The following is a 26,719-nucleotide window of genomic DNA, read 5'->3' as shown; positions in this document are numbered from 1 at the left end:
AAAATGTATGCACACTTTAACAGCTGATAACTCACTTCATTTTCATTCCTTTTTAGGTTTAACTGATTTAAAATAACGGGTAAGGCCAGACTAAGCTTTGAACAAAGAAAAATTATCCACTAGACTCTTTTATGGGGATACATAAAATATAAAGTTTATGTTACAAAACCAGAAACAGTTGACAAATCAAGGGCACACAAATACTGAACAAAATGATTCTTGATGTTTGTGATTCCATTGCTTCACATTATTAGCAGTGCCTGGACCAGAACAGTCATCAGTTTGAAAACAGGGGTTGACAAAAAATATTATTCATTCTGTAGCTTCTTTTAAATTTTAAAAATGAACTGTATGTTAATAAAAACTGACTTTATAATCATTCAAATTGTGTATACATTTTTTGGGACACCCTATAGATCAGTGGTTCCCAAACTTATTTGGCCTACCGCCCCCTTTCCAGAAAAAATATTACTCAGCGCCCCCTGGAAATTAATTTTTTTAAAATTTTAATAGCAATTAAACAGAAAGATATATGTATTAATGTTTCTACCTTTTTCGTAAAATATAGTAAAGAAAGGTGTAAATTAGAAACATTGAAGTTTGAAATTATGAAACTATTTATTGAACTCAGAATAGAAAGGTAATACAAAAAAAGTTAAAACAAATGCACCTGTGGCCATCACCGCCCCCCCCCCCCCCCTGGATCGCTGCAGCGCCCACCAGGGGGCGGCAGCGCCCACTTTGGGAATCACTCCTATAGATCAACCTTCCGATGAGAAATCTACTGACATCTTACTGGAGTCCCTTGAATGTGGTAAGTTGATTCTGTTTTACTGTTTCCAAGATTCTCTTTGCCTCTGACTTTAGATTGATTGATAATAATGCATCTGGGTGTGGGTCTCAGAGTTTATCTTGCTTGGGGCTCCCTGAGTTTCTTTGATGTTTACATTCATGTCTTTCTTCAAATTTGGGAAACTTTCAGCAATTATTTCTTCAAACAATCTGTCTGCTCTGCTCACTGACATACCCTAGAGCCTACCGAACAGCAGGCATGGAGCAGATTATGTGATGAATAAATGAATACATTTCCATGTGATAAGCCTTTGTAAGGCTATGAACACAATTTAACTTGCTATACTTTTCATATGAAATTAGGGTTTTAAAGCATTCTTTATATGTAGAGCTTTTTTATGTCAATAAAACCACAATAAAGTGGGTTTAAGAAAAAAGCAACTTATGCCCAGCCAATGTGACTCAGTTGGTTGGGCACCCCCTCCCGGGCACCAAAAGCTGGTGGGTGCCATTTCATGCCAGGGCACATGCCCGGGCTTTGGGCTCGACCCCCAGTAGGGGGCATACAGGATGCAGCTGATTGATGTTTCTCTATCATCAATGTTTTTATCTCTTTCTTCCTGTCCCTTCCTCCCTGTGAAATCAATTAAAAAAATCTAAAAACAAGCAACTTAAAAAAAAAAAAAACCTTCTGTAACCACAAAAGCAGCTTCGTGTGTCCTAGCACATCATCTAATGACCATGGTATATACACAAACATACTCACACATGTACACACACATGCCCACCACTCGTTAACCAGCCCTACAGACATACCTTTACAATGCACTGCAATGGCGCCCTCGGCACTTTCACATATATCCAGAAATTCTTTGACGATCGCATCAGTAGGGGTGCTGCCATCCGCAAAGAAAAGATCATAGTGATCGAAACCAGCATTCGTAAATTGTTTGGCATTATACATCCTTTTATTCAGACGGATAATGGTAGTAACGTTGTGATTCTTAAAATAGGGAATGTAAGCCTCAGGAGAATGCTGGTAGTAACCTACATGAAGAAATTACCAAACGCTGTAAAATGCAGAAGGAAAACAATGGTAACAATTTCATCTGTAATTGTGTGGAAACAGTGTCTAGACTGGACATTGAATACCAATCTACAATAATAAAAGCATAATATGCTAATTAGACCAGACAGCCGGACGTCCTTCTGGATGAAGCTGCTGCAGCGGGGACAGAGGCAGAGGCAGTTAGGGGAGATCAGGCAGGCAGGCGAGTGGTTAGGGGGGGATCAGGCAGGCAGGCAGGCAAGTGAGCAGTTATGGGTGATCAGGCAGGCAGGCAGGCAGAGTGGTTACGGGCAATCAGACAGGCAGGTGAGCAGTTATGGGCGATCAGGCAGGCAGAAGAGTGGTTAGGGGTGATGAGGCAGACAGGCAGGCAGAGTGGTTATGGGCGATCAGACAGGCAGGCGAGCAGTTATGGGTGATCAGGCAGGCAGGCAGGCAGGCAAGCAGTTAGGGGCTATCAGGCAGGCAGGCAGGTGAGCAGTTAGGAGCCAGCAGTCCTGGATTGCGAGAGGGTGCAGGCCCGGCTGAGGAACAACACCCCCCCCCCCCCCCCCGGCCCCTGTGCATGAATTTCATGCACCGGGCCTCTACTTTGATTATAAGTGTAAAAAAATAAATTAAATAAAGTTAAATCCAGGCAGAATAATGTACTGAAATGATCAAGTACCTTAGTTAAACTCTTAGGCCTCTTAAAAAGAAAAAGAAAAAAAAAGATGGATACTTTTAATAAGAAAACTACCCGGGTCCCATATTTTTGCATACCATTTTCAAGTCTGGTTCTTGAATAAGGTCCACAGAAGGCAATGAATCGGCCTGGTATTATCCAATTTAAATCTCCATTTTCTGCTTTCTGCAAAGAGACCAGCATGATTCATTTTTAGACTTAATCTCTCCACACCCCTTCTCAATATTGAATGCCTGCTGAACTTCAAATCCATTTGCTTTAGCACAAATGCTGTTTATAAATGATGAGGCAGGACACTAAATTTGAGCCTGCTCTGAATATTCTAGAGAAGAGTCAGTTGACTTTTTCTGGTCCTAATCGCTTTCTCTTAAGTGTTTTTTGCTTGGGTAGTCAGCCTTCAGAAAGCAACCGACTGCTGGTATCTAAAATATACCTAAGCACTTTGATGATTTTATCCAAGTAAATTCTCATATAGTTGCTACTAATTAATATAAAAGTAAACTTTTCCATTAGGAGTGATCTGGAAACTTCCATTTCCCTGAATGACTAACTGGCTTCCAATATGAGCAATCTTGACTCATTGAACAAAGGAGAAAAAAGTATCTATTCAGGCTCTGGGACTTTCGATATTTACTTTTTATTTGTAGAAACATGTCTGCATCATGTTGCTAACTATTTAATAAGAAGGTCGCTGAAAATTTTTTACTAAACCACCAGGAAATTTGAAATTGTAAGTATACTAAGATCACTGAAGGTCTCTAGAAAAAAACTGAAATTTAAAACACTTTACTTCCTGTTATTAAGTCCTTTCCATAACAATTATTATAAGATAAATAGAATTCAAATTTAACAACAATAGAAATGATTACACAAGGACTTGAGCAGAAAGTAGGAGACACTTGAGATCGAAGAAGAAAACTAATGATAAAAATAAGATCAGTTAGTTTTGCTGGGCGTGTATATGTGAACCTAAGACTAAGTAAGAAATGTACTGAGTTGCTTGAACATCACAGGCCAGGCCCATAACCTAAAACCAAGTTACTTAATTATCACGGAGAAGAACTGGCGAGCCCATGTTCCATGCTAACAGGCCTAAATGGGAATGAGGAAAGTGTTGCCAAGTATTCTGATTTTCAAGTGAAGACAGAAATCTGAAGTTTTTTTTAACAAGAAACCTGCAGTTAGATTCCATTGAATCATAGGTGATTATAAAATGCATCCTGAATTCAGAGAAGTAAAAACGGGGGGGAGGGGGGGGAAAGAGGGAGGGATCAAGGAAGAAATGAAACACTAACCCAACATTTCTAAATACACTGTGGAGACCAAACAAAACCAGCCTGTGAGCTCCTGTCTGGAGCTGCCTGAATAGTCCCCGTGTCTCAAAGCAATTTCACTGAAAGTAAACACACTTGTGGTGACCTCTGCTCCCTGCCAGCACCGGCATTTCTGCGTTAGTGAGAGAAGCCAACGAGTGCCGGCGTCGCTCCCGAGGGGCACACGGGGCGAGGCTGTGCCGCACAGAAGGAACATCGAATGCTGGTTTAGGAGTTCTGCTTCCATAGGAAAGATATTTTATTTTAAATGTTTAATTTTAGCCGAAACCGGTTTGGCTCAGTGGATAGAGCGTCAGCCTGCGGACTGAGAGGTCCTGGGTTCGATTCCGGTCAAGGGCATGTACCTGGGTTGCGGGCACATCCCCGGTGGGGGATGTGCAGGAGGCAGCAGATCGATGTTTCTCTCTCATCGATGTTTCTAACTCTCTCTATCTCTCTCCCTTCCTCTCTGTGAAAAATCAATAAAATATTAAAAAAATAAATGTTTAATTTTATAAGGACAAGCACCAGAAAAGTGTAATAATTAAGTTGCAGTCGATAGTATAAGGTGGCAATGAAATACATATTGTACTTTAGAAATGAATTGCTCTAACAGAGAATAAAGACAGGATGCACCCTAAGAAATCGCACATTTTGCTCTTACATTTTGGGCACATCTCGGTAATGACTGATTGTAGCTACTAACCCTACCCATCAATACAACAGTTTAGTTATGCCTAAGAGTTTACAATAATTAGAAATTAACTGTTAAAGAACAGTTACGTGAGGATTCAAGATATTGCTGCATAAAATGCTGCATGAAATCACCGATTACCAGGGACAATGTCTGCTCCAGGTAACTACAGTAAGATAAGAAGATCAGACCCCACAGCATTCTTGGCTGGGAAAGACCTTCAGCGTAAGCATCTTACTCATTATCGATCTGGAGGGTGGGATAAACAGTAGAATCAAGTTACTTTTCTTTAAAGAAATACACTGCATTTCAGTGTGAGGACACCTGTGGTTTCGCCTGCCTGGACTCTTCTTTCTTTGGTCTGTGTGGCTGATAGGGCCGGCCCAGCACTCCAGCTCCTGGGGGAGCTAGTATGCTCCCCCACCGACCCCTCCCCTGCTGGGAACATGCTGGTTGAGGGCGAGGGATACGATCTAAGCCAGGCCAAGGAGAGGATCTCTTCGGTCTCCCGCTGGAGCCTGGATGCTCTTTGCTGGTGAGTTCGGCAACTGGGAGCGTCACAGTGGCTGGTGGTTACCACTCCTGAGGGCCAGCCCGGGACACAGCGCTCCTTCAGCACCGTTTCTGGTGAGTGAGTACCTGAGTCTGGTGGTGTGTGATGGCACACTTGCTCCTGGCCTTTTACGTATGAACATCAATAAATCTTCCCTTTTTTATTTAAGCCATATGTGTTTACTTTGTGAAATTCACAAGCAGAAGTGTCCTGACTTCTGCAAACGGTAGTGATAAAAACGTATTTTCCAGAGGCTATTCAGTGGTGGGCAAACTTTTTGACTCGAGGGCCACAATGGGTTCTTAAACTGGACCGGAGGGCCCGGAACAAAAGCATGGATGGAGTGTTTGTGTGAACTAATATAAATTCAAAGTAAACATCATTACATCAAAGGGTATGGTCTTTTTTTTTTTTTTTTAGTTTTATTCATTTCAAACGGGCCGGATCCGGCCTGCGGGCTGTAGTTTGCCCACGGCTGGTTAGATGATGCCATGGCTATCTATTCATCTCATCAGATTCTGTGCTAAGGGTTTTACAAACATGGTCTCATTTAAGCACCAGATGAAGTCATCATTACTAAAGATGTTTAACCCTTTGCGGTCGTATTAAATTTGGACATGGGTGTCGTACTGCTCGGAATTAATTTCCATTGAAAGAGCAGTGATACATAACATGCAAGATTATGAAGGATAAACAAGATTTATTAATTCTTTTTTGGAACTACGTCACTACTAGTAGAATCACTACAAACGTTATCACTTTCTATGTCAGAGTCAGTATTCAAGGTGCCAAAATAAAACTCTTCATCGTTACTTTCAGATTCGCAGTACACTTCTTTCGGTAACTTTTTTTTGCCATTTTGGAGTATTATTTTGAAATATCTTAACAAGCGAGAATGCCTAATTACAGTTAAATGTAATTTGTAAAGCTTTATTTGAAATTCTGCGAAGTATCTCCGAAGCTTGTCGATTTCTTCACTCTCAAAAGGCGACTGACTCGCCACGGTGTTTTGCATGGCGAGTGTGGAACGACCGCGTTTGTTTATATTGAGTTTCGCTATCTCCGATTTGTCGAGGCAATGTTTTGGTTCGTGACAAGGTCGCTTAGACACTTAAGAGCTTTCAGAGAAATTATGAACTGATACATGAATGAATAGAGTTAAGATTCGTGCGGTTCCTTGCTGTGGTGGCTGAGAGCAGACATACGACCGGAACGGTAAAAAAGCTTTGGTGGCTGAGAGTAGACAAACGACCGCAAAGGGTTAAACTGAAGCTAAGGAAACAGCGGGAGCACGGCCTTCCCTCTGGAAGGAGGCACCACCAGGGCAGACGCCCATGAGGAACTGGGCTGCCCATGAGGAACTGGGCTGCGTGCGAGGATCACGCGGGACTCCCTCATACCCTACACACACCCACATTGCTCAGTGTTTGTAAAACAGTGATACTTCAGTAAGGAAAACATAAGTAGCAGAATTAAAATCAATGTACTTGAAAACTTACTTCATAGTGTTCGTATTCATCAAGTCTGAATGAGTTGAAATTAAAGAAGCCATACTGCATTGCCTGAAATCCAAAGGAAAGCTTTTAAGAACAAAGATGCAAAGAGTAAATGATTTCCAATCCAATTTCCTAATATCAGGAGGCACCCTCCAAAAACCATTATTATATTCAGATTACGTTCCACTCAATAGTTTTCTAAAGAGGTGGAATAAGTCTTATAAAGGCTCCCAACTAGTTCTAACTAGTTACTAGTACATCAATATTTACTTTAATGAGATTTGATATTTTATCTTCCTTCACAATCATCCTATCTGTGCAGAGCTAAAAAAAATCAATCCTTCAAAGTAATCCCACTTATTAGATCTACACCACTCAGGCTTCAAATATAATGCAAAACTCAATGGCCCCTAAACAGATAATAGAGGAAAGAAAGGTTAGTTTGTCACAAACGAATCCCACACACTTCAGAAATATTTTTACTTTCAAATTCTTCTTGGGTTAAGAGATTAATGTTCCCTCTACAGCCCAGAGATCAAACACTGAAATTCAAAATTTTGAGGAGAAAAATGTCTTCTTTCAATAAAAAAACCACACACGTAGGTTTTCCGTTCTGGGTTGCAGTGGGCAGAGCATGCTAAGTGAAATGAGCAAAGGATCTATACTCTGAGGCAAGGGCGAGCTGGCAGCTTCCAAGAAGTAGTTTCGGAGCCAGACAGTATGTAAGCTAGAATTCTTGATCAACAAGGTAATCTTATTAACTAATGTCACCCCAATAAATGTAATTAAAAAAATGGAAAACAGCAAAAAAACAGTGGTGACTTTTACAAACCCAGTTTTCAAAATTTAAAGTACTGAACTATAAATGAAAAATATGAAAGCTACAATACCAAGAAAAAGGCCTCATTTTATGAAGTGTAGTTATTTAAATGCTAGCTCCAAGACCAAATCCATGAGGAATTTTATTTCCTTGAATTCAAAATTCTCAATACATGTCATGGTATTTGGACTAGAGATGTTCTTAACAGAATGATACAATAAGATGAAGTTTATAGGAAATTTCTATTCTTTGAATTTCATAAGGAGATCCCATTAGAAGTAGCACTAGTAGCATTTTAAATGTTTCAGGCACACAATATTCTAAATCAGTCACAAACAAATGCTTAGGTTGAAAATCAGAAGCTGTTGACTTCAATAAAATTAAATGTAGTGTGAAAAGTGCAATCTTTGACTTACAGTTGCTAATTAGATCTGACTAAAAACAAAACAAAACAAAAAAAAAAACTAAGTGCGGCCGGTATGGCTCAATGGTTGAGCTATGACCCAGAAACAAAGTCACCCATTCGACTCCCAGGTTTTGGGCTCAATCCCCAGTAGGGGGTGTGCAGGAAGCAGCTGATCCATGAAATTTCTCTCTCGTTGATGTTCTATGCCTCTATCCCGCTCCCTTCCTCTCTCTCTAAAAACCAATAAAAACATATTTAAAAAAAACTAAGGCAAGAATTAATGACAGACAGCTATTCACTGTTACAGACCATTTCCCAGGCCCTCAAAGTTTTTCTGCTATTTTTTGAAAAGTGGTGGGAGATGAGAAAAGGGAGACCCAGGTTCCTGACCGTGCACCTGCCAACATTAGCAGCTTCCTGGGTCCATCTGATGGGCAGTAACTCAGTCAGGAGGGATCATGTAGGCCTGCCATGCCGCCTCTCCCGACGGAGCCCATCACCTGCCGACACCGAGGCCGGGGAGCTGCCTCAGTCACCTCCACCCCTCAGAGGCGCTGGACTCAACCCCAAAAGAATGAAAAGGTAGACTAACCAACCTCTGACTTTGTATACTAATTAGCCCTCTCATCTTAATCCACAACATTTCTGTCAAAACTCTCAAAAGCCACCATATTTCAGCATACAAGAGAGTCAAGCTGGGTTGCTTTTGCCTCTGGAAATACAATCCCATAAACACTCGAGAGGCCACTGAGCCATAGTTCAGTGACTTCAAGTTCTAGCTTCTTTTGCTTCCTGACATCCAAGAGAGTGAGGGTTACAATCGGGTCCGCTGTGCCCCTAACTCCAGGGACCCTGTTCTTTTGGAATGTGATATGCAGGGTATCCCCTGGTGTCAAAGAAAAGCAAGCAGCCTGGTTATAAAACACAGGCGCTACTTCAAAGCAGCTTTTCAGTAGTGACCTACTTGGTTTTATATATTAACTAATGGGCTATCAGTATACAAACTAATGGCTATTCAAATCCTGTGAAATGGAAATTGACTGAAGACTTAAAACCACGTGCTATAAACATGTAAATAGGATTGGTGGGAATCCTATTTATGTATCTTACGCAATCAAAGGGAAGTTGGAAATCAGTAATCTATTGCCATTCTGTTTTTCTCTGAAGTTACAACACACTCAAAGCCGAGTCTGGATTTAGAACCCAATTACCTAACTGTCTGTCCACTGTTGCTCAGGTGGCTTCTCCACTCATGCAGACACTCTCAGATCAGAACAAACTTCCCCAGTGGGGGCCCTTCTCATGTTAGTGGGGAAATGGTGGGAGGTCTTTGGGGGGAACACCTGTCTTCCCTGGGCGGTGCTCCATTCCCCAGAACAACGATGGGGGTGTCCGCAGTCACCTACCTTCTTCACCGCGTGGAAACAGTCCAGAAGGGTAATGTAGAAATTGCAGCTCCCATAGGCAGCGTCTCTGAAATCCCAAGAGCATTGAAATGCGCAGCTCGGTTAATTTTCTGCAGTACATTTACTCAACACAAAGCTGACTACAATTTAAAACCAAACACGTACTCAGAGCAAGATCCAAGGGGGAGAGAAGAATATTTGTTGTTTGGTTTTTAAATAAAAGTCACTGATATAAATTTTACTGCTGTTTCTACCTCCTCCAGTAGATACCGTTTTATAAACAGGGATCAATAATGGCCACTTCCTAAACTGTGAACGATCTCTCTGGATCAGCTTGGGCTTTGATGGTTGAGCTTTGAGAGTTACCAATCAACAATATGGAGCCCTGCCCCCAAAGGGCAAGGTATATGAATTTTCTCTTCATACCAGAAAATACAGTATCAAACTGTTACCAGGAAAGACTGTTTTTTGATTCTGTATATATGTATCTCTGTGCGTGTGTGTGTGTGTGTGTGTGTATATGCATGTAAGCGCACGTGTACTTGTGTATATCTCCATCCAAGTAGAAAAAAGAAGGTAGTATCTGAGATACTAGGTGCAAACTGAAACACACTTTTCTCCTCTCATTATGCTTTTACAATTTTACACTTTTTAACAATTTAACTGGGTAATTTCTTTCTGATCCTTAAAGGAACACAGTACCACTCAACCCCAGGGACTAGGGCATCAACTACCCTTAGCAGAATCACTCTGCTCTTGGGAAGTGCTAACGTCAGTTTGCAGACAACTAGGCCCAGAGCGGCGCCGACACTCAGCAGCACTCTCACCACACGGCTCTCACAGCGGCGAGGGTCTTGTCCAGAAAAACAAGGCGCTCCTCCACCGCCCCCCGCTTCTCCTTTCTAACTACGGAGCCGTGGCAAAGCGCAGCTCCGGGGAATTAGTAAGATAAAATCAATGTGGTTATGCTCATCCTAGACATGCCAAACCACCGTGCCTCTCGGCATGCACATCCGGGCGGTCCTTCTGTGCAACGGTGGCTCCTGGAGCTGGCAACTGCCTGCCTTAGTTGTAACATTACTGACCTGAGAAATCAAACTGCACATTTAAACTGTTTAATTCTTGCCCAAACCTTAAGAATGTTGGTGGTTAGAGCAGCATTAAACTGACGGTGAGGAAAAGGAAGGGCGCCCCTCTCAGCTCCCACAGCGTCAGAGCTCCTGGCGGGCCTGCACCAGGCTGGCGCACAGGTCTTATAAGTGCCGCTCTGTTGTAAGCTTCGGAATTTAAAAGCTGCTCTTCTAAAGCCGGAAAAGGTCTGCGTTTTACCAACAGCTCACTGACAACATTCGGGAAGGAGAAAAGCAAAATGCGCCTGGGCAGCGATCCTGAGCGCGGTCCCTGGACCCGCGGCATCAGCGCTACACGAACTGCCAGAAACACCAAGTCCCAGGCTCCCCGGACCTGCTGGGTCAGAAGGTCTAGGGGTGGGGCAGGTGACCGTGAGCGATGTACAGTTTAAGGATCACTGACTACAAAATCAACACAAACACTTGTTTCATAGAAATAATTTCTCATGAAATAGGAATGTTTTTAGGGAGAGAAGCTAGTTAAGAAAGTGAAGTAGTTTCCTCTAAATCAAAATTATCAGTGGGAATAGGATGAACTGTCACGTGACATCCTATGTGTTTAGCCGTGTCTCCTTCTCAGCCAGGATGCTATCTTCTTAACCAACTGACAGCTCCTACCCAATCCAGGGAAGGCATGTTGACTCAGTCTTTGCGACAACGTGATACATGCATTCGATGCATGTTTTTGGAGAACCTACTGTGGGCCAAACCTTGCTCTAGCCCAGTGATGGCGAACCTTTTGAGCTCGGCGTGTCAGCATTTTGAAAAACCCTAACTTAACTCTGGTGCCGTGTCACATATAGAAATTTTTTGATCTTTGCAACCATAGTAAAACAAAGACTTATATTTTTGATATTTATTTTATATATTTAAATGCCATTTAACAAAGAAAAATCAACCAAAAAAATGAGTTCGCGTGTCACCTCTGACACGTGTGTCATAGGTTCGCCATCACTGCTCTCGTCAATGATGATCTGGCAAGCTTTCACCTGGGCTCGGCACAGTTCTGCCTCACACGCTGCACTGTCTGAATGGCCAACAGAACCTTTCTTTGTTCACTCATGTCTGTTTCATCAACACCTCCTTCCCCACCCAAACAGTCAGGCTTCTTCAAAACAGCACATGGCAGCTACGAATCTGGATGTGAGCCCTGGCGGGAAGAGGGGGCTTGGCACTATGATCATTTAACAAACTTGGGAAATCGGATGCAAGTCAATGGAGTCTTGCTTAGAAACTGCAAAACAATGTCAAGTACTAGTTTTTAGGAGTAACAGCTTTCACAGGATATTGTATTCATAATAGCCCAACACCTCAGATAACCCAGGTACCTATCAAAAGGACAATGTAAATAAATTGTGACAAAGTCATTGAATGGAATGCTATTCCATTACTTCCTATTACGAAAGTAGTAAGAAGAAAAAGAATGAGCTGCAGATACCTGCCACAATATGGACAAATTTCATAAGTAGCGTTTAAAAAGCTAGATCCCAGCTCTCCAAAACGCACACTGTATGACTCCATTTATAAACACTCAAAGGCTAGGCTAAAGAAGCCCTCTGCAGAACACCATTACCACTGTTTATCGATGTGCCTGTCACTCAGGGACCAAAAATACAAGCATTTTTCTAAACGAAGCACATGGTTGCCGTTATATTTTAGGCGGAGAAGGAAAATGGAGCACTTTCCAGTTTAGAAAAGAACATCATCCCTTTCTACCCCTTCCAATAACAGTATTTACGGTGATGGTGGGCTCGGAAGAAGGGGTGGCACTGGGTTCAGAGTAATTCTTCTACTTTACTAAGACACTAATATACAGCGCTGAGTGCAACAGGTCACTGTCGGAACGGACGGCAGACTGTCCTCACAACTCTATTCCATGGAGCACGTCCATGGCTGGCCCTGCAAAGTCACTGAAGGAGGAGGTGCTGCCGAACCTGAGGGAGACGCCTCCCCAAGCTCGTCCGCAATGAGGGCAGATTCGGAGCCTCCCGTTTCAGGGGAAAGCCGTGCCTTCACAGTCAGGCACTTGAGGTTTACGCAACAATCCTAAACCTACGGACCTGCGAGTGGGAGAATAATGCGATACTTGCGCTTATCCATACAGCTGGCAACAAGCAAAATTATTCCACACATTTATTACACATTCAGCACCATGTAAGTATTTAGATCAGCGGTTCTCAACCTGTGGGTCACAACCCCTTTGGGGGTCAAATGACCCTTTCACAGGGGTCGCCTAAGACCATCCTGCCTATCAGATATTTACATGACGATTCATAACAGTAGCAACATTACAGTTATGAAGTAGCAACGAAAATAATTTTATGGTTGGGTCACAACATGAGGAACTGTATTTAAAGGGCCAGAAGGTTGAGAACCACTGATTTAGATTATATGGTTAAGTCAAATATTTTGGTAAACAGGTAGAAAAACTTTCAGAACTTAATTTGATTTAAAGAAAAGAGTTTTTTCCCAAAGTTCTTCAACAGAATCATACAGTAAGTGTGAGAGGAGAATGGGGGCGTCACCCTTCATGCACAGACATGGCTCACTGAGCTGCTCTGCGCACAGCCATGTGGTTTTTCTAGTAGCGATGTCACGTCAGCAGCCTCACCCACGGCCTCTGCTGCCTTGTCCCCAGGAGAAAAGGGTTCATTTTTACCCCAGAAATTAACTAGTGGGAAAATTTATTTCTTAATCCCCCGGGAACCAAACTCCTCAGCGTCAGCTTTGAGTGCCCTACGTCAGGACCCTCCTCTGACGGTCCGTCAGGGGCGTGGCTCTCAGTGGAGCCATCCACACCACACTCCAAGGACTTCCGGCAATGCCCGAGCACCTTTTTAGTTTTGACAATTGTTGTGGGGGTGGAGGTGTCACTGGCATCTAGTGGACAGAAGCCAGGGATGCTGCTGAACACCCTACAATACACGGGGCAGCCCCACAACAAAAGACCAACCGTGTACCTACTGAGTAGGCTTGTCTACGGGTTACCTGCCCTCGCCCTAACATGACTGTTTACCAGGTCTGCCTTTTTCAGAAACCACCGCACCCCGGTATTCCTGGCAAGGGCCTGCTTAAATGAACCTACCATATCATCTCATATTTACCTGAAAGGAATGTAGGATGTATCGCCGAGCATTAATATTGAATATGCTTCTTCTGGAGTTTTCCCCAAATATATAACCTACATTGGAAAGGAAGAAAAGGGCAATTTACTTCCACATGAAGATGCAGTGCTGTCGCTGCCAAGCTCCGTACCATTTCTAGCGGCCGACGGAGCCTGTTCCCAGGCTTCCCAAGGGCCCCCGTCACCCAGCCCTGCCAGTGAATCCCTTTTTTGTTTAAATCTGCCACAGCCTGTTTCTGTTGTTGCAATAAGAGCCGTGACCAACATGAGCCGTTTGTGGCGGGAAGTGGAGAAATTTAAAAGCAGATTTTCTAGCCCGGCTGGTGTGGCTCCGCGGGCTGGGCATCCTCCTGAGCGCCGAAAGGTTGCCGGTTCGATTCCCAGTCAGAACACATGCCTGGGTAGCAGGCTGAATCCCCAGTAGGGGGCGGGCAGGAGGCAGCCAGGTGATGCTCTGCTCTCACATGGGTGATGTTTCTCCCCCTCCCTAAAAATCAATTTAAACAAACAAACAAACAAACCCTACAGTGATTTAAATAAATAAATGAAAACAGATTTTCTAGGTCAGGATGTTAGACAGTGCGCATGCTTCCTAAACACCCACTGAAGTGACAGTACAGAGGTGTGTGGGGAATGGGGTCGGGGGGTGGACTGGGACGGGGATGGGTGGAAAGGGGCACAAAAGCAGAACAAAGATTTTGGTTAACGCCACCCAGTAGACGTAACCACTCATCGTTCTGTACAGACTTCCTGTAAAACCACCACTGCTTCCTTTATCTTCCGGAGAACGTTACGTTTCAGCTTTCATCTTCTAGAGCACTTCAAGTAGAGTCTTTCGCATTCGAGATCCATAGTTGGTGTTCCTTGCATTTTCCAAAAATGCCTTGTTTTCTGCCCTGGCATTTTTTACTATGTATACAGTTTTATGCAGTTTTTGGTCTGCGGTCCCTTTCCCACAATACTTTATAGATGTTATTCCACCGTCTCCTCATTTCTGGTGTTGCAGAGTATTTTACCAGGATCATTCTCCCTTCCTCCTCTCTAGGAACTTCGAGCATTTCACTGGCATCCCTCTAAATAAGTCACCCCACCCCCATTAAGTTTGCTAGGACTTCCTGACCCTCATTCTATCTGAAGACACAGCTTTTTTTTAAAAAAATCCTCACCCTAGGATATACTTTTCATTGATTCTAGAGAGAGGTAGGGAGAGGGAAAGGGAGGGAGGGAGAGAGAGATACACAGATCTGCCTCCTGCATGCACCCCGAAACCTGAGCACGTACCCTGACAGGAATCAAACCCACGACCCTTCGGCGCATGGGACCACGCTCCAACCAACTGAGCCACAGCGGCCAGGGCTGAAGGCACAAGTCCTTCTCCAACTCAGAACCTTCCTGAAGGGCAGGGCATTTTCAATTCCTATATGGAAGGCGGGAGGAGGCTGCAAGCATTAGATTTGCACATATATCACCAATATTAGATTCCATTCTAACGCTTATTGTAGCTTTACATAAAACACTTTAAATTCTTTGTAGCAAAAAGAAGTCACTGAAAAAGTTACGTAAGTTTTATCTCCATTACTTATTACACATGAGTTGTTCCCACCGCAAATGGTGAGCCTTCTGAAGTGCGGATCCATATCTTATGTTTCATTGTAACTCTCGTGGTTAGTCCACTATACATGGACTCTGATTCACCAAACTTAAATCAATATAAAGGAAATTTTAAAATAATTGATAAAAAGCTGATATAAATATATCACTGGACTAAGAGAAATTATAAAAATCCAAGACCCAGAAAGGATCTTTGAAACTGAGAGGACATGTCCCCTTTAGCTTCCAGATAATATTTTATCAATTTTCACTTTTAAGACTCATAAATGGAAAATTTCCCCAATGTACAGCCTGTTTCTCAATATGATTTCATCCCATTTACTCTAAAAAGAATACAAAACTATGATTCACTATTCAGAATTTCTAACATTTACCTGCAGCCGTGTACGAACCCACAGGAAGCACTACAAATAACTCAATTCCAAGAATTGCTTCGTTATCCAGTATCAGATAAATTTTTAATTATACTATTACTGACTCATACAAGATTATAATTTATCATGAATTAACCACAAGATCTAATCTCATTCAACATTTTCTATTTGTTTATATATTACTTACTCCACATTTACATCTTTTAAGCGTCAACCTAGCAATTAACTTTCTAATTTATTACTATTTGAAAAAACAGTAAAACAATTATTTTTTTAAAAATATTTTTACTGATTTCAGAGAGGAAGGGAGAGGGAGAGAGAGAGAGATAGAAACACCAATGATGAGAGAGTATCATTGATCAGCTGCCTCCTGCACATCCTACACTGGGGATTAAACCCGCAACACAGGCATGTGCCCTGACCAGGAATCATAGGTTGATTCATAGGTTGACATTCAACCACTGAGCCACGCCAGCTGAGCACAAATCTTTTAATAAAAAAATTTTAATCCAGCCCCTGCTTCAATTTTTCAATTTCCTCATTTTCTTCTAGTTTCCAACACGCTTCCTTTCTCTTCTAGGACTTACTAGATATCTTCGTTCTACTTGGGGACTTCCTAGCAGATTCCTTCCAAATAAACCACCCTTAAACAAAAATTAAACAAAAAACACAACAACAAAGCAAATAAAAGGATACCTTGAGGCCAATGGGGGCTTGTGTGTGTGTGTGTGTGTGTGTGTGTACACATAATTTAAGTAAATTAGTTCGATGAAATCCAGAGACCTCTTTCCGATTTTCTCTAATTGTCTAATAAGACCTCTCAAATTACAGAAAGTTTTCCTTAAGCACCAGATTAATGATAATTCCTCTTGCCCAAGAATGCACTTCTTTGGTTTTGCTCTTTACTAACACTGCAATGGCATTATTTCCTTCCAACTTCCAAAACAAAAATAGTCTCTAATACATTAAATTATTGTGGGTTAGCCTTGGAACACAAGTTCAACTCAAAAAAGACAATAATATAACAATTTTTTCTGTGAGGAAATAAAACCTAATTCCTAGTGATGAACTTTAAAAAATGTAGCTTTTAAATCCAGTTGGGACAAATACAACCAAAGAAAATGAATAAGAATGAGAAAGAGAAGGAAAAAAACAAACAAAATTCAGCTGAGGAATGCCTGTATGCGAATAGATAATAAGTCTATTTACATAATGCTATGGTAAGAATGTGGTGTGCCCCGCCAGTTCATATGTTGAAATCCTAAGTATGAGTACACGAGGCCTTTGGGAGTGACTTAGCCGTGAAGTGTGCAGCCTCATAGGTGGGACTGGTGCTTACAAAAGAGGCTCCAGAGAGACCCGCCCCCCTCCCACAGGTGAGAGCCCTCAGCATAGGGCGTCACCCTGATCTGACTCCCAGCCTCCAGACCGTGAGGAGTACAGTTCTGAGGTTTCTAAGTGCCCCAGTCTGGTATTTTGTTAATAGCAGCCTCAAAGAACTAAGATACAACTATCAAAGAAATATTCGCTAACAATCTATCATTTTAAATTTTACACCCATTCACCTGCTTGCCTAGTCAAAAGGCCTCCCCCAAATGAAACTAGTATTCTAAATTTGTTGCTTAAGAAAAATCCTATAAATGGCTCTCTGTTAACACAAATTCTCAAATCAGTAAACTCTAAATCAATGCAATTCTATGAAACATCACAGTGTTCCTGACAATTTGGAAGCTAAGTGGCGTCTCAAATTCTTTTGGTCTATTTTCATGAGTAGCCATGCATATAGAATGGCCACTCTGATTCCACACTGCTGTCCAAAAATAGGAAGCAACAAATGGTGAACAAGAGGGACATTAAACAGCTGTGTAGCCTGCTTCCAAGACAGCCCGTAATGCCCATCTCCTGGCATTTCCACCCTCCCGGGTCCCACCATGAGTAGGTGCCTCTGTGTAAGCAACTGATGTTGTAGTTAGTAATGGCCAAGTGTGATTTGGAGGCTAGATCATAAAAGGCACTGTGGCTTCTGCCTTGGAGTGGACCCCTCACTCCAGTCCCAGGGAAATCAAGCTATCATTCCGTCAGGGCACTCGGCCAGATCACATGACAAGGACCTGATGGTCTCGTGCCTGCCTGATTGCCCCTAACCACTTCTGCCTGCCAGCCTGATCGCCCCTAACCGCTCCCCTGCCGGCCCAACTGCCCTCCCCTGCCGGCCCGATCACCCACAACTGTCCTCCCTTGCGGGCCGGATTGCCCACAACTGCCCTCCTGTGCCTCGACCCGCCTCCTCTGCCAGGACCGGCCTCCTCTGCACCGTGTGGAGCCGTGGTACCCCCAGGCCTCACCTCACGGAGCAGCTGCGGGGCCACGCCTCCACTGTGCATGCAGCCATCTTGTGACGACGTTGCGCGCGAGGGTGTGACGCCACCTAGGCTTTTATTAGTACAGATATATATATAGTACGTTTGTACAGTGACTCCCAATTTAGATAAAAGGAAATTGGAGCCTGGAGTGGCAAACACTTACTTCCCAAGGCCAGGCAGCTCACAGATGTGAGGAACTGCCGGGAGGAAAAGTGCACAGGATATACTGTCTTATTGGTGGAGACATTTTTTCAAAAAAAATCTTAATTTAAAAAAATGAAATCTCCTAATTTTTAAACATGAGAAAAACACACCACTATTTAGAAACACTCTGAGTCACGTGAAGCTGGCAGGCTGCTACTGTCCGGCCTCGGTGTTGACTGCTCACTCAAGATCACACTGCTTGTTATTGACGGAAGAGGGCCTACTGCTCAGGCCTTATTTATAGACAAGAAACCACGCTACCTACAACAAGCACGGAAACAAGAAGGGCATCCAAACTCCAGAGCTTAACAGATCTGCAACCAAAGAGCACATGTGGTCAGAGGGCCACTGCTCCTCACGCTTTCCCAAGGTTAGCACCACCCGCAAGTGCCCCATGCAGCTGAAGGTCAGGCCGGCGCACCCGGGTGAAGGGAAGTTGTGATGAATGTGACCGACTGCAGCCAGCTGCCTCCACCGCAGGCCTGGGCTCGGGCAGAGCCCCAGGGACGCTGCCCCTCTCTGGGGCTCCCAGGCACCTCACCTCAGACCCCCTGGCGCCTGGTTCTTTTACAGCTGCCTGGTTGCTGTTCAACCCAGCCGTTCACAGACACTCAGGGAGGGTTTTGCCTGGGATGGGTGTTTACAAAGACTCTGGCTGTCCACCTGGTTCTGTCCTCCAGTCTCGACTGCTGTTTGCTAAACTGGATTCTTACCCACTGTTTCCAGATCCTCTCCCCTCTGTTCCCCTTGTTTTAACTTCTCAAGTGATTCCTGTATCCACCAGCCACCTTAACCCAGCAATGACGAATCCGGGTGCAAAGTAATTAAATCATCATGAAAAAGTGGACCACAGGTTCAAAAGATCATCATTAAATATTAAGTTAAGGCCCTGGCCAAGTGGCTCAGCTGGTTGGAGCGGAGTCCTGGACACCAAAAGGCTGCAGGTTCAATTCCCGGTTGGGGCACATATAGAAGGTAGCCGATCAATGTTTCTCTCTTTCCCTCTAAAAACATATTTAATAATAATAACATAAACACTTTACTAAAGTAACCTAGGAACCATTAGATGAAAGCAAATTTGAAAACAACAGTTTTCTGTGTCTTTTAAACTCAGAATGCTTTAACCACAGAAAAATGTTAGAAGCGATGGTTAATTTCCCAGGCTAGCTGTCAAAAGTACACTAACCTACGGAAGAACTGAATACTGATTATCTGCAGGAAAATACAAATGTTGGGACAGTAAGATGGAACCAAAGTTGGTAACCAGTAATATAAAATGTTAACTTTCTTTCTTTCTTTTTTTTACAGAAATCTGATTTGTTATAGTAATGGTAGACAGAACAAGGAAAAAGAAAAAGGATATTTATTGAATGCTTAATTTGTACAAGATACTCTGCCTAAAATAAAATCAGGGCCAGCTGGAGTGACTTAGTTGGCTGAGCAATGTCCTGTGCACCAAAAGGTTGCCGGTTCCATTCTGGGACAAGGCACATACCTGCGGCTATTCGGGGTCTTTTTATTCCATATGAATTTTTGGAGAGTTTGTTCTAGGTCTGTGAAATATGCCATTGGTATTTTAATAGGGATTGCATTGAAACTGTACATTGCTTTGGGTAGTATGGACATTTTAATGATGTTGATTTTGCCAATCCATGAACACAGAATATGCTTCATTTGTTTATGTCTTCCTCTACCTCTTTCTTCTACATCCTGGAGTTTTCTGAGTACAGGTCTTTTTCCTTCTTAGTTTATTCCTACGTATCTTAATCTTTTTGTTGCAATGGTAAATGGGATTGTTTGTCTAGTTGCTCTTTTCTGTGAGTTCATTATTGGTGTATAAAAAAGCCATAGATTTCTGGATGTTAATTTTGTACCCTGCTACATTGCCGAATTCATTTATTAAGTCTAGTAGTTTTTTGATGGAATCTTTGGGGTTTTCTAAGTACAATATGATGTCATATGTGAATAATGACAGTTTTACTTCTTCTTTTCCAATTTGGATGCCTTTTATTTCTTCTTCTTGTCTGATTGCTATGGCTAGAACTTCCAGTACTATATCGAACAGGAGTGGTGAAAGTGGGCATTCCCTGTCTAGCTCCTGTTCTTAGGGGAAATGGTTTTAGTTTTTGCCCATTGAGTATGATGTTGGCTGTAGGTTTGTCATAAATGGCTTTATATTATATTGAGGTATGACCCCTCTATTCCCACTTTGCTGAGAGTTTTTATCAGGAAAGGATTTTGTCAAATGCTATTTTTGCATCAGTTGTTATACAATAAGTAAAATTAAAAGTCAGCTCAGTCTGAACCTAAACCCCCTATGCTTTATCCACTATACAGTGGCCTCTTCCCAACAATTTTTATACAACTAGAAATTAATGTTTGTATCTACCAGTACAATAGCACACCATCTCCATTTAAAGGACACATAAAAATTTTAAAAGAGAAAAATAGTTACAATTATTTCTAAAATGAATTTTTGTACATCGTGACTGTGCTAAAGAACCTCTTCTGGCCCTGGCTGGTTTGGCTCAGTGGATAGGGCACTGGCCTGCACAGACTGAAAGGTCTCAGGTTCGATTCCGGTCAAGGGCATGTACCTCGGTTGCAGGCTTGATCCCTGGCCACAGTCGGGGCGCATGCAGAAGGCAACCAAATCGATGTGTCTCTCTCACATTGATATCTCTCTCTGTCTCTCCCCCTCCCTTCCACTCTCCTTAAAAATCAATGGAAAAATATCCTCAGGTGAGGATTAACCAGAAAGAAAAAAAAAAACCTCTTTTGTTCCCTAAATATTAATAAATGTAACAGTTAATGTGATTGATATGTTTCATTTAAAAATTTTTATTTAAAGCCTAGTTGTAAGTTCAGCTATTTCAATTCTTGAGTTTAATGTGTGCTATAACGAAAAAAAGATAGATGACCATAAATGATGTATAAATAATAATGCAGGAATGATTACACTCATTTTTCTAATCCCACTCACAACTGATGTGCATTTGGTTAGTGAATTTCCAACTTCCCAAGTGCTCAGAGATGTTCTTAAAAACTAATGGGAAAATGCTTGCACATTTTAAAAATGTTTACCAAATGAGTTCAAAACCCACTAATACTTTGTTTGGATGATTTCAAAGCAGGCTGTAGCCTAGTGGTGCAGATTAGTTGAATGTTGTCCCATGCACCAGGAGGTCCCAGGTTCAACTCCCAGTCAGGACACATGCCCAGGTGGTGGGCTCAATCCCCAATAGGGGGCATGCAGGAGGCAGCTGGTCAATGTTTCTCTCTCTCTCTCTGTGCCTCTCTCTGAAATAAATAAAAACACATTTAAAAAAAATACTACATTCCTTAAAAGAAATAAAGCAGGCTGTAAAATTTTGTTTTATGGTTATTAATATAGCACTTTACTTTGAAAACTGGTAATTAAAGGGAAATTACCATTCATTCTGTCTTTTCAGTAGAAATTTTGGTTACAGGGTGACCAAAGAGCCCCAACTGGATGTGGGAAAGCTAAATTCCCATAAAAGAAAGCCAGCCGTCCTGGCAGGAGCGTCGTCCAGTACATCAAAAGGCTGTGGGTTCAGTTCCTGGTCAGGGCACATACCTATGCTTCAGGTTAGATCCCCAGTTAGGGTGTATATGGGAGGCAACAGATCGATGTTTTTCTCATTCCCTGCCCCTTCCTCTCTCTCTAAAAATCAATCCTTGGGAGAAGATTAAAAAAAGAAAAAAGAAAAAGATAGGCAGCTAATAAATGAAGGATGAATGAAATAATTCAAAAAAGGTTATCCTGAAACCCTAATAAAATTACTGATTCAGGCAAGTATTATCAACTATTGTTTAAAGCATTGGATGCATGGTTGATAGGGAACCAAACATATGACTACAGGTAGATCCAAAATAATATCACACAGAATACTTTTAAGCCCTAAGGAGAAAACCATACACTGAAGGGATCTGATGGTTGGCACCTAATCCAGTGGTCATTTTTACCATCACTAATGATGTCAGGTATTTTATGTTTTCTGATGTAATGCAACATATACTACCCAATGCATAAGCCTAGAGATACAACTTCCAGTTCACAAAAAATACAGAGAATGAAGAAACAAGTTTTAAAATATCTCAAAGAAAAAAGCAGAGAAATTCAAAAGGTGGGGCATTCTACAAGATAAAAGGACTGGTTCCTTCAATAAATTGGCCTTAGCAAAAAGGGCCATGTGTGAGAGCTTAGGAGTACAGCCACCACGTCCACCTGCGTCAGGGATTGGCTTGAATGTTTTGGATTCACAGGGGAAATACGAATATAATTTGGGTATAAAGATGGTGAAACATGTACTAAAACAGAAGAACAGATCACTCATGAAAAAAGCAGGTGATAGAACTATACCTGTGGACACAAAGCACAGTATGCACACATACATACGCTCATGTCCTACTTTATAAAGAGAAAAGAGGTGTTTCTTTTTCAAGTAAAATGTCCCAAATTTCTTAAGCGAACACATATGGGTTTTGTACACGACATCATTTCTTTTTTTTTACAACAAAATGAGAAAGTTCCAAACTTTTATTTGTGAAATATTTTCTTAATCATGAATTTGTTATGAAAAGAACTTACTTTTCCACTGAAGATTTCATATCTGAAAAGACAGGTTAAGTACCACCACCCAACAGCTAGCTCAGTTAGCAGCCACTGACTTATCACAATAGTCTATCACAAACTTACTATTTTGTAAAATGGTATGGTTCACTCATCTTTTTGCAAAAGAAAACTTCACTTATCCTTTATGTTCTTCAGCTCTTTTACAGTGTGATTCAGAAGACTTTTAGTTTCGCCGAACCGGTTTGGCTCAGTGGATAGAGCGTCGGCCTGCGGACTGAGGGGTCCCGGGTTCAAGGGCATGTATCTTGGTTGCAGGCACATCCCCAGTAGGGGGCGTGCAGGAGGCAGTTGATCGATCTCTCTCATCGATGTTTCTAACTCTCTATCCCTCTCCCTTCTTCTCTGTAAAAAATCAATAAAATATATTTTTTTAAAAAAAAGACTTTTAGTTTCACGCTAATTTGTTACCAAAGATTCTACTATTTGGGGTAGTTGATAAATCCATTTACGAGGCCACATCAAGTGCGATACCTGGAAAGACACGGAAGACCAATGAGCAGCCCAGCTGCTCCTCGCACTTCTTACACCACGGATGGCGCCTGCCACGCGGCAAAAGCCCCGGCGAGCACGGCATGTCAACCCCATCTTAAGTGTCTGCATGTAAAGCCCAAGCTCGTGCTTAAGGATAAAATGAATAGAAGGGCTGGTGCTTCATTCTCACGCCCCCTCCACACCCCGTTAGGGCCTTTCGAGTCAGGAGGATGAAGGGAGCATCATTCCTTTGGGAGGCCCAGAGCGTAAAAGGCAGAATACTAGTAAGTCACTTGGAATTGACTCCTCAACAGTTCTTCTCCAGCTTTTGTGTGTGTTTATTTTAACATTATCCCTCCCTTCCCCCCAGTCTTCCAGGCAATCACTAAAAAGCCTTATTGACTCCAAAATTCCTCAACAACTCCTGAAAAATTTGTCAAGGCTGAAGATAAATTTTTAGGAGAATTCTCATCATCTCACTACAAATTTCTAGTCAGTGGATTCAATCAGATCAGAACCTTCACGTACTTACTCTGATGTCAGTTTTGTGAGGTATCCATCCACATTACGTCTCGACACTCCTTTGCTACTATTTCCTTTTCTTAATGTTTCCCTCCCGTTTCCCCACTAGCATCATTACAGTTCCATGCTCCCGCGTTCGCCAGCCCTTCGTGGCTGCAACGACTCTTGCTACAGCCAAGAGTTGTAATCCTCCTGCCAAGCTGGCCTCTAGCTGGGCCAGGAATGAACTTAAGTGGGTGTCCAAAAGGCTTACCTGGCACTTTCCTAACCAATCAAATCAGTGCTAACCTGAGAGCATAACGTCCTGAAAAGATCTGTAATCCAAAAATATATAAACTCCTCCCCCCAAATTAACTTTGCCTGATATGAAAAAGAAACAACAGGCCCAAAATGGAGTCAGAGTTGCTAAGCCGCACTAAGACTTCATACCTAACGCAACTGCAGTTTCGGCCGTCCCAGGAATGAAATTCTAAACCGATCCATCTGGAATGTCCAGGTCAGCATCAATGAAGTATCTGCCTCAAAAGACCTCGACCAAAATAACCCACAGCCAGACCCTCCTTCTCCCTGCTCACAGCGCCTGGGGCCCCTTCCATTTACCAGGTGGGATGCTGCCACCACATGCATTGCTGATAAAGCCAATGAGATAGTTAACGTTCCTGGGCTGAATTTATATTTAACAATGTCAAAATACAAACTTATATGAAGTCAAAAGGCCAACTCCAAACTGCAAACAAATATGCCAACAAATGTTCAATGAATATTCCAAGGGGTTACTGTTTTTAATCAGCAGTAAAAACAACAAAATTTAAAAAGAGAAATAAATGTCTTACTTATAAAATGATCAAGTGTTTTAATTTTGCTTTTCTGACAACCCTTGGTTCCCACCACGCCCACAGCTGCCCTCTCAGGGCTTCTTCACATTGAGGTCACCAGGTTTGATTCCCCAGGAACCCCCTCTTGGGGACATCTCATCGAACCCGAGACAAACTGCCACCTAAAAACAGCGCAGGAGGAGCTCTGCAGTTCTCCTGAGCATGCTCCCTGCCGCCGGCTTCTGTCCGCGGGCTCCCCCTGGGCAGCATAAGACAGGACCATTCCGCCAGGGTTCCCTGTAATCTGTTATAAACCCCAAGAACTCTGGCTGTCTCCCCTTTTCTGTAAAGCTGTCACAGTTTACTCGAATCCTAGGGTTTCTCCCCAGTGACTCGCCAAGTAATGGGAGCAAATGCCCTGGTTGAAACAGCCCCCTCTCCATCCTCTCTTTTTCTTCCCCCCTGGAGGTTTTTACAGCTCAGCACAACAGCCGAAAAGATGGGAAAACAAACAAACAGCAGCACATCTGGGGAAGCTTAAGAAATCAAATCCTGCTGCTAGACACATTCTACAACCTGTGTTTCACAAATGCAGAGATGATAATAGAACTTAGTTACCTCAGAATTATTTCTCAACCACTTTTGCGGGCACAAATAGGAAAACAACCCCCAAAAGGCCTTGATCATTGCTGTGAATTAGTTTCGACATAGAAAAAGAAATTATTCAATTTTGAGGTGAAATTTTAACTAGTACCACCAACTTTTGGTCTAATCAATGTAAATTCCCAATTATCAAACTATACATCAGAAAAGATATGTATTTTAAAAGGGAGGCAGCATGACAGAATCAAGTAACAAGCTGAGGGAAGAAAGAACTGATCTCAGGAACAAAAACAATCCCTTAATTACTACACCTCGGTGGGTGGATGTGGCAGAAGCACCCAAGCTGTGCTTCTCCCCTGAATGGAGGAGCTGCTTCCCTTCTGCTAAAAGATGAGGACCTGTTCCCTGGGGGGGGGGGGGGTGGAGGGTTAAGGGAGGGGAAGAGTGGGAGGGAGTGGACAGGGGAGGCTCAAAATCTAGGCCAGTGGTTCTCAACCTTCCTAATGCCGCGACCCTTTTAATACAGTTCCTCATGTTGTGGTGACCCCCAACCCATAAAAATTATTTTCATTGCTGCTTCATAACTGTAATGTTGCTACTGTTATGAATCGTAATGTAAATATCTGATATGCAGGATGTATTTTCATTGTTACAAATTGAACATAATTAAAGCATAGTGATTAATCACAAAAACAATATGTAATTATATATGTGTTTTCCGATGGTCTTAGGCGACCTCTGTAAAAGGGTCGTTTGACCCCCAAAGGGGTCGAGACACACAGGTTGAGAACCGCTGATCTAGGCACTAGAGAAAAACTGACTCAAAACAGTAAGCCCACAAATACCTTCCATGATATTCACAAATCAATGAAATTCATAACTCCTGTGTAAATATACACACGTTCAGTGGCCCAGTAGACAACCACTCTATGCCTTATGTAAACTAGGGAGAATGCTACCCATTTCCTACAACACTGACACACGAGTTCTCCTGCTAGACCTTCTGATGAGGATGAAGATAATCTTAGAACCACACCTTAGCTAGGAAAAACTTGTATTCAAAGTATAAAGCACTCTTACCTCATTTGAGTTTTTAAAAAAAATATATTTTTATTGATTTCAGAGAGAAAGGGAGAGGGAAAGAGAGATAGAAACACCAATGATGAGAAAGAATCATTGACTGGCTGCCTCCTGCACGCACCACACGGGGATTGAGCCCACAACCTGGGCATGTGCCCGGGAATCGGACCATGACCTCCTGGTTCATAGGTTGACGCTCAACCAGAGAGTCATGCCGGCTGGGCTGAGGGCATTATTTTCTAATCTTAAGTGTCATAACAGCTAACGGTTTCCATACTAGCTGGTCAAATTTTTTAACAGACTTTTAAAAAGCGGCTTTAGGTTCACAGCAAAATGAGCACAAAGGACAGAGGTCTCCCAATGCCCCTGTCCCCGCATATGGACAGCCTCCTCAATTGGTCAATTTTTAAAAAGCAAAACATATTTCTCTGGATAAAAAAATCAAAACATCATCTTAGAAAAAATAATTTCGCATTTGCAACAGCAAAGGTGAGGTACCACTGTTGTATGCATTTTCACTAAATACATGAG

General features: G+C 42.4%; 1 protein-coding gene across 10 annotated transcripts in view; it reads right to left on the bottom strand.

Annotated features, from left to right (window-relative positions):
* The window catches only part of CDC14B (cell division cycle 14B), a 42,642-nt gene extending 21,040 nt beyond the window's left edge, over positions 1-21,602 (bottom strand). For 5 of the 10 annotated variants that reach the window (XM_023765033.1, XM_023765032.1, XM_023765029.1 and 2 more), the window contains exons 1-6: positions 14,770-15,036; positions 13,469-13,545; positions 9,235-9,301; positions 6,606-6,668; positions 2,624-2,711; positions 1,609-1,839 (exon numbers count right to left, since the gene is read on the bottom strand). In XM_023765033.1, the coding sequence (XP_023620801.1) occupies positions 1,609-1,839; positions 2,624-2,711; positions 6,606-6,668; positions 9,235-9,301; positions 13,469-13,545; positions 14,770-14,805 (562 nt within the window). In that variant the 5' untranslated portion in view covers positions 14,806-15,036. Of the gene's footprint in view, positions 1-1,608; positions 1,840-2,623; positions 2,712-6,605; positions 6,669-9,234; positions 9,302-13,468; positions 13,546-14,769; positions 15,043-21,472 lie in introns of those variants that run through there. The other 5 variants (XM_023765025.1, XM_023765026.1, XM_023765027.1 and 2 more) reach the window with 4 other exon arrangements.
* Between the last annotated feature and the right edge of the window lie 5,117 nt (positions 21,603-26,719).

The sequence above is a fragment of the Myotis lucifugus genome, unplaced genomic scaffold (genome assembly GCF_000147115.1).
Source record: "Myotis lucifugus unplaced genomic scaffold, Myoluc2.0 scaffold_371, whole genome shotgun sequence".
Lineage (NCBI taxonomy): Eukaryota > Metazoa > Chordata > Mammalia > Chiroptera > Vespertilionidae > Myotis > Myotis lucifugus.
This window is presented reverse-complemented; position numbering and strand designations above follow the sequence as displayed.